At 43.9% G+C, this 14,063-nt stretch overlaps 1 protein-coding gene across 1 annotated transcript in view; it reads right to left on the bottom strand.

Annotated features, from left to right (window-relative positions):
* SCN11A (sodium voltage-gated channel alpha subunit 11) overlaps positions 1-14,063 on the bottom strand; it is a 77,718-nt gene that overhangs the window by 55,239 nt on the left and 8,416 nt on the right. Inside the window, exons 3-8 of the mRNA XM_060110779.1 lie at positions 11,706-11,824; positions 10,585-10,686; positions 7,335-7,463; positions 5,795-5,898; positions 1,901-2,068; positions 1,050-1,113 (exon numbers count right to left, since the gene is read on the bottom strand). Coding sequence (XP_059966762.1) covers positions 1,050-1,113; positions 1,901-2,068; positions 5,795-5,898; positions 7,335-7,463; positions 10,585-10,686; positions 11,706-11,824 — 686 coding nt within the window. The remainder of the gene's footprint in view (positions 1-1,049; positions 1,114-1,900; positions 2,069-5,794; positions 5,899-7,334; positions 7,464-10,584; positions 10,687-11,705; positions 11,825-14,063) is intronic.

Below are 14,063 nucleotides of genomic sequence, written 5' to 3'. Positions count from 1 at the left end.
ATCTCTCTCAGTATCTACAGATCTCTCTTATAACATTCATCACACTTTCAAGAATTTACTGTATATCTCTGTTGCCTGAAAGATGTCAATTTCAAAAGGGCAGCACTCCTTTGTTTGTACTTGGATTCCTAGGGCCTAACACAGAGCTTGGCACACTGTTGGCCTGTTGACCTTGATACCTCTTTGTTATTGAGAGATGAATGTAGTCTATTTCATCAAAGTGCCTAGCATATTATCTTAATTTGAAATACACTCAATAAACCTTCACTGAATGAATCGCTCACCACAGAGAGTACTAATATCCTGGAAGAAGAAACAGTATCCCCAAAGGGTCAGAGGGCTACTAGCTGTTGAAGTGAATGTGTATGAACACACATACAACAGTGTGTGCAATTAGAGGCAGTGGGGGCCACAGATCAACAAACAGAAGACGTGTGCTGAGATGTCTTCCATCAGGGCCATGTCATTGAACAGGAAATAGGTCTAGATGGGGCTTTCAGTCACAACATCCTTTCTTACCTTTGATAGCCTTGAATATCCGCTCCATAGTGTCAAAATATCCCTATGTTTTCAGTAGGTTTCTCATCAGATACAAATTCAATATAATTTGGGAGAGAGAACTGCTCTAAACACTTGGAAATAATTTTTAATTTAGTAATGCACATCTAAACCTGCTTAGAGGGACTTCCCTGGTGGCGCAGTGGATAAGACTCTGCGCTCCCAGTGCAGGGGCCTCGGGTTCATTCTCTGGTTGGGGAACCAATCCCACATGCATGCCGCAACTAAGATTTTGCATGCCACAACTAAGGAGTCCACGTGCTGCAACTAACGAGCTGGAGAGCCACAACTAAGGAGCCCGCCTGCTGCAACTAAGACCCAGCACAACCAAATAAATATGTTAAAAAACCCAAATAAAATAAAATAAACTTTCTTAGACACATGAAATAGTAGTGTTTGAGAACTACCACCACTGCTTCTACAAGTCATTAGATAAAGACTGTCTGCCATGTCACTTCAAAAAGATAGAATGAAGAGTATAAACGTCTTACCTGCTCTCCATCCATGTACCACATATTCTGAGTTCAGTGGACTCTTTCTTTTCAAAGCAATAGTCTGAGAAGGAAATAATTATAAATTCAGATTTGAAAAAACAACATTGAAAGGAAAAAGAATAGCAAATATGCCAGATTATGTTCGAAACAGATGGTTCAGAATCCTCCAAAATGATCAAAGTGATCAAAGTGATCTCGATGAAATGATCCAGAGAGGAACTAGAACCTAAGCCCTCAGGAAGATGCAAGAGAAAAAGAGGGAAAAGGAGAAGGAAGGAGAAATAAGAGGAGGAAGCAGTAACACCACCACCACTTTGCCTCTCAGTACATAGAACTGAACCAGAGACCACCCCTAGGAGAAGCTGGAAACAGGGTCAGCCCATGAGAAGCTCATAAACCAAGACAGTCATGGAGAAAGTGTGGCCACATAAAATTCAGGACACATGAAATTGATATAGGGTTGACCTCAGAGTGGAGAGGGTGCAACATAAGAGGAGCAATATCATTGAAGAAAATACTTGGGTGGGGGCAAGCATTGTGGGAAGTTGCTGGTCCCCTTTGGCCAAAGCCAGGCACTCTGAAGACTTCTGCAAAACATGACAAGGAAGTGGGCAGAGATGGAGGATGACACCACGCCTATAGATGTGGCTTCAGGATTTTCCTTCTTCATGGAAACCCAAAGAATGAGGCAGTTCTCTAAGAAATGCATCTGCCCACTTGAGAACCCTAGAGGGACTAGTCATCTCTTGATCCTAAGACACTCTGTAATGCAGATCAGTAGACATATGAGTGGGGATAAATAAAAGTTAACCATGCACAAACCAAGGAGTGAAAGGTGGGGTGTTTACCTTTATAGTCAGAGTCACAGTCTTTCCTCACACATTTCTGGTTCAGATTTCCCATGAAGAGCTGCTGACCTACCAGGGCGAAGATGCTGAGGCAAAAGAGAGTCAGGATCATCACGTCGACAAGCCTCTTCACAGAGCGCAGCAAGGCCCCAACAATGACCTTCAGACCTGGGGAAGAGGACAGATGTGGGGAGAAGCCCCCCACTCACACACACACACCAGACACAAGCAAGGAACAGAGAGGGAGCAACAAGGCCTCGAAAGTTGTCTGATTGCATGCTGGTATCAGAAACTGGCCTGACCTGGGATTCTGAGGCCATAACTCTGTGCCTTAGAAGCTATGGGTCATCAGAGTGGTCCACTAGTCTAGGACTCGGCCTCTTTATCCTGCTCTACAGATGCCACAGGGTTGCTCTGAAGGGCAAGTGAGAAGACTTTGAGCAGAAGCATGCCACAGAGACACAAGACATAACTTGATGACAGTTGTGCAGGCACCTCCACGGCTGGGGGTCACAGGCAGCATTAAGGCCAAAGTGAGGCCTCCTGAGAGAAGGAACAGAGCTGTATTTAACATTTGGTAGCTACTACCTACTATAAGGTACACGAGGTGCCATGAGATATAGCTAAATTGGGGGGTCAGGGAGCTGGAAGAAGGAGCTTTGTCTGGACCCAAATAATAAGGATGTCTTAGGAAAAGAAACTCAGATTACTACTTATAATAAGGATTTTTAAAAATTCATTCAAGAAATATATTTACCAAGCACCTACTATGTCCATGGTACACTGTCAGGCTGCCAAAGTTACAAAATAAAAAGGACATAGTCTTGTAGTCTGTTGGTAAATGTTTAAAATCAGCTCTTGTAGGGAGGGGAGGAGACAAAGAAAGTCTTCATTTGCAGCATTTACAGATGTCCTTGTTTGCTGAATTCCGGAGTGTAAATCCCTCTTCTCCCTCCACACACCCCTCTCCCCCAGCTGCTTTCAAGCTACCAACATGACGTCCCTGGATGCAGAGCTGGGAAAAGATGTGCACAGTCTGCTGGGGAGTCGGAACAAGTCAGTCCCAGCACAACACTGAGTCACAGGCTCTGCTCTCAACACAACTGGAGAGATAAACCAGCAGATGGCATTGGTAATGTGTGGGATGACACTAAGTGACAAAGTTTCAGTTGATCAGCATAAACCATGAATGGTAGACTTGAGAACACAAAGCAGCATCTGACGGGAGGCCAAGCCCACAGCAGATGACCTTCCACCAAGGGTGATGCCACATGAGGAGGAGACTTCAGGCCAAGCTGGGACATCCACTGGATTCACCAGTGCTCTTATGTTCATGCCAAGATCACGCTTCCCCTGCATGGTCAGGGGCACCAAACACAAAAATACTGTAACCTCATCTACGCCTGATTTTTCATCTGTAACAAGAGGCTCGAGTCTTCTCCAAAGCAAGATGATTTGGATGAAAGATAGCTATGATTCCTGAATTATTTTTACATAGTCCCATAAAAGATTGTATCTCATACTCTTCCTTCCAAAAAGCATCCAGGGATCTCATGTGTTTCATGAGTCAAAATGGAGAGTACGTTCACCTGCTTAGAGATGAGGAAGGGAACATGAAAGCTGCTAAGTATCTCCCTGAATGTATATTTTACCCACGCGAAATACGAGGGACTCAGCTCAGGCAGAAAGCCCCTAAATCTACCTGGGAAACGAAGGTCCACCTTGCAAAAGAGGAAGAGAAAGAGTGACATGTTCTACATAAAGTGTCCTCTGACTGCCAGTTGCTTTATCACTATGCAGTTGTTCTTCTGGAGTTTCCAAAAATAACCCCACTGCCTCTGTATGAAAAAGATCCAAATTGCCTGAAGTTTTGATAGAAGAGACTAGAAGAAGAAGGGAAGAAGAAGGGGGGAAGGAAGGAGTCCAGAGGGAGAATATTTTTTAATAAAGTTTTATTTTGTAAAGGAAAGGAGGAAAGGGGAAGGAGAAGACTGTGCCATAATAACCTCATTTCTGATAAACTGGAATTCATATTTACAACCCCGTCCTTGGCTTCATCCTGATCCACAGAGCTCCTTCCTTGCCTGGCTTCCAAGAGACCACTTTTGCTCTCTTTCCTCCTTTACTGGTGGCTCTTGCTCACCTCCTTTGCTGTTTTCTCCTCTCTCCCCTCCCCTTTAAGGTCTCAGTGCCTGGGACTCAGTCCTTTGTCCTCTTCTACTTTCCATCTCTGCTCATTTTCTTGGTAATCTCATCAGATTCCATGGCTCTAAATATCATCTACAGGCTCATAATCTCCAAAATGATATCTGAAGCCCTGGAACTCCAGCCTCATATATCTAATTGCCTACTTGGTACTTTGACTTGGATGTCTCACAGCCATCTCAAACAGAACACATGCAAAGCTGATTCCTTATCTGACCCCCAAGGCCTGCTTCTCTCACAGCCTTCCTTTTCTCATTCAGTGATGATTCCATCTTTCCAGTCACTCAGACAAAAAACCTTGACTCATCCTTTACTCTTTTTTTGCTCATATCATGTATACAATCAACCTGTCAGGAAGTCATCTTGTTTCCACCTTCAAAGTTATACAGAATCTGACCACCATTTACCAACTCTTCTTCCACTGCCTGATCTGAGAGCACCACCACCTCTTGCTTGGATTACGGCAGTGGCCCCCTGTGTCAGTTTGGGCCCTCTGAGAAGCAGACACTTTGAGACCAGATTGCAAGAGATTTCTTGGGGAAATGCTTGTGAGGAATAATCTGGAGGGAGGGAGTGGAGGGACAGAGAGAGCCTCAGACTGTGACACAGGGCTGACACCTGGGAAAGGAGATCAGGAAGGAAGCAGGATAGACAGGAAGTGCCTCAGACTGCAGTGCTGCTGTGAGACAGTCACCCTGGTTGCTGAGGAGCCGCTGAGCCAAAGTCCCACATAGAGGAGTCCCATACCCTTCAGGGGTGGGCCTGCACTAGCGGCCCCCACATGCAGGGAAAGCGTGATCTTGGCATGAACATGAATGCAGTGGTGAATCCAGAGAGGGGGCAGCTGGGACCATTAGCCAACTGCACTCCCTGCAGCAGGAGATCTGAGCAGCACATTTCCATGGTGACCAACATGCCTCCTATCTGGTCTTCCTGCTTCTACCTTTGCTCCCGCACATTCTGTTCCCCACACAATCGCCAGAATAATCCTTTTAAAGCCTGGGTCAGGTCATGACTCCTCTGCTCAAAGCCCCTGCATGGCTCCCATTTCTCTCAGAGCAAAGCCCAAGTCTTCCCGGTACTTAGGTGCTTCCCCTTCACCTCTGTGGTCCCTCCTCCACCACCTGGCCCCTCATTCTGTCTGCTCCAGCCCCACCCACATGTTTTATAGTCCTCGGTCTGTAGACTGGCTGCTTCCTATGCTCAGAACACTCTTTCCCATAAATCTGCTTGTGAAACTCCCTCACCACCTTCAAATCTACTACATCTCACCTTCTCAATGACACCTATCCTGACCACCCCACTAAAAATTTCAACCTGCTTCCCTGAACCCCTGTGACTTCCAAGAGCCACCACATCGCCTACTTTTCCATTTTATTTTTCCATGGCATATGTTACTTTCCAGCGCGCTATATAATTTACTTATTTATTATAGTTACTGCTTAAGTCTGTCTCCCAACCCCCCATCTAGAATGTAAACTCCATGAGGGCAGGGACCTTTGTCTGTTTGCTCATTGATATATCCCAAGCAGCTAGCACAGTGGATATTAGGTGCTCAATACATATTTGTTGAATGATCAAATAAATGAATAAAGCAGAGTTTGTTAGTTTGTGGTTTACATGACATATTGAGAAATTTTAACTATTCTCTTCCGCTAAGAGCCAGTGTTGAAAGTTAGAGTGACTTACCTGAAATTACTGAAATTGCTTTCAAAGCTCTGAACACTCGGAAGGTACGCAGGGATGACAGACTGATGCTGCTGTCCTTGATATATGGTGAATATGATACAAACCTACAAGACAAAGCACAAGGAAAGTCCAGGCTTGTTCAGGCATGCGTCTGCCCTGCACATCTCCACAAAGGTCACAAGTAAGCACAGCCTGAGGTGTGCGTCCACCAGAATGAAATCTGCAACCTACCCTTCCAATCCCACCTTCATGTCAGGACCTGGCAATACCACTAGTGCTCTATTGCTATGGACCCTATGGACCACAGATTGCACAGGAGGCTGCTCTCAGCTAATCTTTACACTTGGACATAGATGAGGATTCCTTGAAATAGTCACTGCAGTTGTGGCTACATCCATGGATAACAGAAATCAACTTAAACATTTATTGACTTGCTACCAAGTTCCAGGCCTCAGTACACTTCCCTAAGGTCTCACCAGGTGGCCAAGCCCAGGAGGAACCGAGGCAGTCTGGCTCCAGAGCCCACATACTACACCATCTCTCAATAACCAGGAGCACCTGACCATTGACCTTCAAATGTAAAACTCTGAAATTAATAGTAACTACCTCAAAGGACTTTCGTGAATATTAAATAGAAAAAGATATGCAAAGTGCTTAAGACAATGGCTGGCACAAATTAAATAAGGTTGGGTTTACTATAATTGTGCTGGCAATGGGCCATTGCTCCTCTTGCTTATTATTTTGCTGACTCATGAATTTGGAATCTCATCATTCAGATGCCAAATTGATGCCCTCTCCTTCAGGAAGAACTTCAACTCTCACCTCATGCCATATACAATAACTAACTCAAAATGGACCACAAACTTAATTAAACATAAGAGCCAAAACAATAACACTTCTAGGAGAAAACATGAGAGAAACTCTTTGTGACCGTTCAGTAGACAAAGATGTTCTAGACCCCTTTATTCCTCCTCCATGCTCTAACAGCTGGAATCATGCACAGCTCCTATGCTAGCACTCACTGTAGCAGGTTATAATGGTCATTAAATGCCTCACTTCCCCTCTGACCTGCGGGCTCCAACAGGGTGAGAACCATGCATGATATATATTTTTTTCATTATCACAAGCCCTATATCTGGCACAGAGCCTGGTCCCATAACAGGTCAGTGTTTGGTGAATAAATGGCTGAAAAAGTAAGATCATGAGTGTTGGCCTAGAAATGGATTTGTGAGGAATTCCCTGGCAGTCCAGTGGTTAGCACTTGGTGCTTTCATGGCCATGAGCCTGGGTTCAATATCTGGTTGGGGAACTAAGATCCCACAAGCCTCGCGGTGCGGCCAGAAATGGATTTGTGTGTGTGAAGGCCTCTGGTCAGTTGGCTACATGGTGCAGTTCAGTGTCAACCAACACTGCACTCAGAGTTCTAGGCTTTACTTGGCTGCACTCAGCCAGTCATGTGGATCTACACAGGGCCCTGCTGGAAGCCAAGGGACTTCTTTCCCACCCCTAGTCTCTTTGGTAAAAATCTTAACATTCTTACGCTGTTGCAATGACAATGGAGTCCAGCCAGTTCCACGGATCTCGAAGGAAAGAAAACTCATCCAGAATAAAACCTCTTGCCAATATTTTAACTAATGCTTCAAATATATAAATCCCAGTGAAGACATACCTACAAAGCAAATCATTCAGAACAAGGAGAAATATGATAAGCTATGTGAAAAACAGAGAGCCCATCTGTCTGATATGACCTTCATGAGGTCTGATTCCATTTTAATGTGACATTTAACATTCTTGTGTTAGCAAATCAGAGTTCAGAAAGGTAAGGTCCTCAAGCACGTTCTGGTATTTGGGATTTCTGAGAAAGAGGCCCATGGATAAAGCTGTAAAGCTGCTTTTAAACACCTAGCTTCACAGCCATATTCTTGAGAGAAGCTTCAGCCAACATGGACAGTCTTTTCAACAAATGGTGTTGGGAAAGCACAATATCCACATGCAAAAGAATGAAGCTGGACCCTTACCTTATACCATGTAAAAAAACTAATTCCAAATGGATTAGAGCTAAATGTAAGACCTTAAACTAGGGACTTCCCTGGTGGTGCAGTGGTTAAGAATCAGCCTGCCAATGCAGGGGACACCAGTTCGAGCCCTGGTCTGGGAATATCCCACATGCCACAGAGCAGCTAAGCCCGTGCGCCACAACTATTGAGCCTGCACTCTAGAGCCAGCGAGCCACAACTACTGACCCCACATGCCACAACTACTGAAGCCCACGCGCCTAGAGCCCCTGCTCAACAACAAGAGAAGCCACTGCAATGAGAAGCCCGTGCATCGCAACAAAGAGTAGCCCCCGTTTGCCACGACTAGAGAAAGCCTGCGCACAGCAACGAAGACCCAATGCAGGCAGGCAGGCAGGCAGGCAGGCATGCATGAATGAATGAATGAATAAATAAATAAATAAATAAATAAATAAGTTGTGAATATTTTTAAAAGACCTGAAACTATAAGACTCCTAGAAGAAAATATCTGCAAATCATATATCTGATGAGGTTAATATTTGGAATATATGAAGAACTCCTATAAACTCAACAACAAAAAATTAAATAATCCACTTAAAAATGGCCCAATGACTTGAATAGACATTTTTCCAAAGATTACATACAAATTGCCAACAAGCATATGAAAAGATGTTCAATATCACTAATCATCAGAGAAATGCAAATCAAAACCACAATGAGGTATCACCTCGTACTCATTAGGCTGGCTACTTTTTAAAAAAAGCAGAAAATAACAAGTGTTGGTGAGGATGTGGTGAGATTAAAACCCTTCTGCACTAGTGGTGGGATTGTAAAATGGTGCAACCACCATGGAAAATAATATGGAGATTCTTCAAAAGATTAAAAATTGAATTACCATATGATCCAGCAATCCCACTTCTGGGTACATATACAAAAGAACTGAAAGCAGAGTCTTGAAGAGATATTTGCACACCCATGTTCACAGCAGCACTATTCACAATAGCCAAGAGGTAGAAGCAACCCAAATGTCCATTGACAGATGAATAGATTAATAAAATGTGGTATATACATGCAATGGAATATTATTGAGCCTAGGAAAGGAAAGAAATCCTGTCACATGTGACAACATGGATGAACCTTGAGGTCATATACTAAGGGAAATAAACTAGTTTAAAAAGACAAATATGGTATGATTCCACTTACAGGAAGCATCTAGAGTAATCAAATACACAGAGACATAAAGTATAATGGTGGTTTCCAGGGGACTGGAGAGGAGGGCAGAATGGGGAGTTATTGTTTTATGAGTACAGAGCTTCAGTTTTGCAAGATTAAAAGAGTTATGGAGATGGAGAGTGGCAATGGTTGCAGGTCTGTGAGAATGTACTTAATACCACTGATCTGTACACCTAAAAGTGATTAAGATGGCAAATGTGATGTAATGTGTATTTTATCACAATTTTAGAAAAAATTATTTCCATTTTATTCCTTTAGTTCTTCATCATGTTCTGTCTTCTAATTTATTTCCCTTCTTCCCCTTCCTCTTCCTCCAAAAGACAATACTCTAGCTCTCTTGTTATAATCCCAATAAAAATATGCTTGGTTGGTGCACACACACACACACACACACACACACACACACACACACACACATGCTGGTCCCACATCTGGGACAGAAACAATCATTTCAAACACTCTGCTGGTTCAGAGTAAAAGAAGTGGACCTTTTCTGGTAGAATGTCCAACCATTGTTAGCCCTCAAAGCTAAAGAACTAAGGTCTTGGGAACTCGAAGAATCCCAAAGCAGCTAAGTCCAAGAGCAGAAATGGTCATGAGGCTGCCTTGGGCAAGAGCTACTTCTGTTTCAGCTTTTTTCTAAACTGCTCACCTTTTAGGTGACAAATAAACACAGAAGATTAATTAATGTCTGCCCTGAAATGCCATCTTTTAAACTCAAGTATAATTTATAAAATTATAGGCATTTTGAAAAAATGCTGTAATTGCAGATGTGTGGGATTCTGCAAGTCTTCATCTAGATCTCAAGCAAATGAGACAGCCACCTCTGACTGCTATTTCTGCCTAGCCATTTAGCCTTCCACCTCCCACCCTGCCATTCTCTCTTTTCCAGCAGAAGCCTTCCAGTGGTAGGACATGTGGACCAAAATGACATCTGCTGTGGAGTACAGCCATGCCCACCAGCAGGAAGCAGGGCTTGAGATCTCCATGATAGGGAGACCTCAACCCACCAGGCAAATCAGGCCCTCTGGGGTGTGTCACTGTCAGTTCAACCATAGTTAGGGTGTCCAGTCAGGACCATGGTTGTCTAGCTAGTAAACCCATTTCTAAGACTCTATTCTAAGAAAATAATGATTTTTTAAAGTAGCTTTATACCAAAAGATGCTTGTTGCAATGCTATTTATAGTAGTAAAATACGAGAGTAGTTAAGTAAATTATAGTATAGTCACCTGATGAAATATTGTATAGGCATCAAAATGGGCTCCTATTAAGCCTACATAAGGACAAAGAAGACCACTTAAAACTAGACATAAAATTAGTATGTGTGCTGTTTATTATAAATGTAAGTGTAAAAGACCTTTAAAGACAATTGTAAATGTACATATACAAAAATGAAACTGACTCTGCCAGCATTTGTGCTGGGGATCTGGGATTATGGGTGACGTTTTCTTCTCTCCATAGCTAAAATCTGAGGTAATCATAATTCTTTTAGGTTTATTTGCTTAAAAACGTAGGACAAATGCGTGCAGGACAAACACTTACTCAGCACTCTCAGTATCTACGTTAATGCTGTCCTTCCCACGAGTCATGGCCATGAACACGCAGTTGATGATGACGGTGCAGATGATGAACATGCTGAACAATGTGACCAGGGCCGTTAAGGCAGCTACACTGCAGGATGGCATGTGTCATTAGTTATTGTAGTTGAGGCTGTGGGGGTCCCTGCAGGGCCCCTTTTCTGCAGGAGCATCTGTCCTCTAACTGTGAGCATTGGCTGAGAACAACCCACAGCTGTCCCCTCCCTTAAAGAACTGTCCTCAGCCTGAATGGCAGCCTCCTCACCCTGGAGGGCTACACTCCCCTTCCACATGTCTGACCGACAGATTTACAAAACCCCGGCCTCTGGCTTTCAGGCGGGGCAGCTCTGTGATAGATTCATGCTCTGGAGATCCCCGTGGCTCCGGGTGATGCCTGATGAGGGCTCAGCTGAGCCCTTGTCCTTGCTTGGCTCCTCCTTTTGCTCCATGCTGTTTCCCTTTTTCCTTTTCCAGAGAGCACTCCCCCACTAAATCACTTAAATAAGAATCCCATCTCAGGCTCTGCTTCTAGGGAACCCACCTTAAATAGATATTCCTTCCCGTTTTCCTGAGTACTTCCGTCTACCAACCCACGTCTTTTTCACACCCCTCTTCCCCCCATCTAAAACTGCCTGGTGTCTCCTCACCCCCTGAAAATCTGGACTTTTAACACTAGAAAGTGTTTCTAAAAAAAGCTTTAAACACTGTAGTTCTAGCACAACTCATTTATCAGCTAAACACAGTGCACAGGTTGCCAGTTTACCCTTTATTTGGGTCTCAACTTAGATGTTCCTTTCTTCAGGAGGCCATTCTTGATGCCTCCAAAGCACAACAGAGCCTCTCCACACTCCCACTTCCAGACTGCCCATCTCACTAAGAAATTGCCTGCCTTTTGACCTGTCTCCTCTGAGGCCACAGGATCCCAGACAGGTGCCAGTCCCAAAACAGCCCTGCCATACAGCAGGGCCACTCACCCAGTATTTGTTAAAAGAATGAGCTATTTCCACTCAACAAACATGTGAACCCCTAGGGCTTCTGCACACTTCACATGACCTGGACTTGGTAAAAGAAACAACAAAAGGATATGAATGGACTGAAATTCTAATGGCTAAACTTCTGATTGAATTGAAAGGCCCAAAAATGAACAAGGCACGTTTGGCACTGAAGCGGTAGATTGTTCTCTTTTTGTTCAACACCAAAAATGTCTGCAAAATAAACAAACACAACAGGAATTACATGCAGTGACCAAACAATATTTATCATGAGTTCATTCAGAGAAAATTCGGTGGAACCACAGGTTGAGGTATGGCTTGTCTTATTATGATGACTGTAGCTTCTGATTGGAGACCTGTCTTCTGAAGCCAGAGGTACTTTCTGACCAGCCTACACTGTCACTCTGGAAACCAAGAGATCTCCCCATGTGGCTTGGGTCTCACTCAGAGTCCCAAGACTCTGATCTATTGAAAGTCATCCCTCACTCCCAAAATAACTGTTGAGCTGTGGACTGTTCAACCAGTGAAATACTCTCGAAGCCCCAGAAATGAAGCGCATGGGCCCTGCAAATAAAGAAAAAAGGGGTGAAGAGTAATAACTGGGTCAAACAAAACCCTCTGTATTGTACTCCATGGTAATATATTTATGGAGACAAGAACTAGAAGAGAACTTGAAGAGACAGAAATAGAATTGAACATTCACACTCGGCAGATTATTTTAAATTATTTTGATTACTAATGAAAACTTTGTTGGCACAACATTGTAAATCCACTATACTTCAATAAAAGATAAAATTAAATTAAATAAAAACTTTGTAATGAATCCTAGAATAGTCAGGTACCTAGAGAGTTTATATTGTTATACCTGAGCTGTCCTACATGAAATAGTCTGCCACTCACTTCTAACCTTGAGGATTTTCAATAAAAAGTCATCACGGTTCCCAGACTTGCTCTCCCATTCCCCCCACCTCCCTGGACATAGGCAAATCTGCCTGAGGTTCTCGACTGACAGGGGAGGGCCTACAGAAGGCAATGGAAATGTGTGTGGGTGTTTTTGGTTATCTGTCACAATCACTGGAGGCTCTACTGGCCTGTAGTGGGTACGTCCTGGGATGCCAAATCCAGGACAGACACACCAAATGGTGCACTGTTCACCCAAAGTGTCCAGTTGGGCCCCACTGAAAAACACCAAACCTGCGCCCGTTTCCTCCTTGCATGTCTTCCTGGGCTCTGGGCCTGAACCTGCACCTGGACAACAACCAATGACTCACAGGCTTCTAACATCAACCCTCAGACCTCTCCCTTTCCATTTAACTGTCATCTGGCTGTCCCCTTATGTGTCCTGAAGGCTGTTATAAAAGCCTTCATAGAACTAGGGTCATTCCTGTCTCCTGTGTCATTGCTCCTTTCAGATTTGCAGAAAAGTACTACTTGACATGTAATCCAGCATATTCTCAGACAGGACAGACAGGTCTTGTCACCCAGGCCCAGAAACAGTGGGGTAGCTGCCGCCTTGCTTGAGATACCAGAACTTCAACCACTGCCAAACATCAACTTCCCTCACTGAGTTGCTGGAACTTACTTGTCTGCTGGCCATCTGGCTGCAGGGAAAATGTGGACTAGGATATTTTCTGTTTCCTCCATAACAAAATGAAATGGGTCACAGGGTTTCTTTAAAAGCTATGAGCCCAGGGGTCTAAGACTCACTTTGAGGATTCTGTGCCCTTCCTTTGGACAGAAAGACGATTTTAGGGCAGTGAGCAAACCTCTTCCTAAGGTGGGTCACCCAGATTAATAGGTGGTATGATATGGCTCTACTTCTATGCCCTTTGAGTTTTTTTTTTAATTTTATTTATTTTTTTATATAGCAGGTTCTTATTAGTTATCCATTTTATGCCCTTTGATTTTGATATTTTATTAATGCCTCCTCTGACTGCTTTAAATATTTCAACTAATAGTGTATTTAACTACACTTGCCAGGGTTTTAATGATTTAAACCTGTCTGCTTGCTGACACATCTCCACTCTTTTCCCTGTAGCTCTTCAAAAATGGAAGCTTTGAAAAGAGAGGAAGTGACCTGCGACTACAGAAAGAGCCCTTGGGTTTGAGTCCCAGCTCCACCACTAACTAGCTGTTTGACCTGGTGTAAGCCACTTCCCCATCAAGGCTTTGTCTCCTCATCTGTAAGGTGAAGTGCTAATGACACCACACATAGCTCACATGACTGCTGAGAGCACTGACGTGTTAGGTCATGGGTGTGCAGAGCTCTGAACAAGTATCATGTCTCCTGATTTAAAGGGAGGACCCAGGCTAAGAAGAGATGGTCCTAGAACATCCATCCCAGCTGTATCAGAGCCTGTCCTCCCAGGACTGGCCGCAAAACACCAAGTTGCTGCCTACCTCCTGGATCTCCTACCCAGCCTAGAGGCAGAAGGAGGCCTCCAGGAGTTAC

Source organism: Mesoplodon densirostris, chromosome 10 (genome assembly GCF_025265405.1).
Source record: "Mesoplodon densirostris isolate mMesDen1 chromosome 10, mMesDen1 primary haplotype, whole genome shotgun sequence".
Lineage (NCBI taxonomy): Eukaryota > Metazoa > Chordata > Mammalia > Artiodactyla > Ziphiidae > Mesoplodon > Mesoplodon densirostris.
Note: the sequence above shows the minus strand (reverse complement) of the source record. Positions and strands in the feature narration are given on the sequence as shown.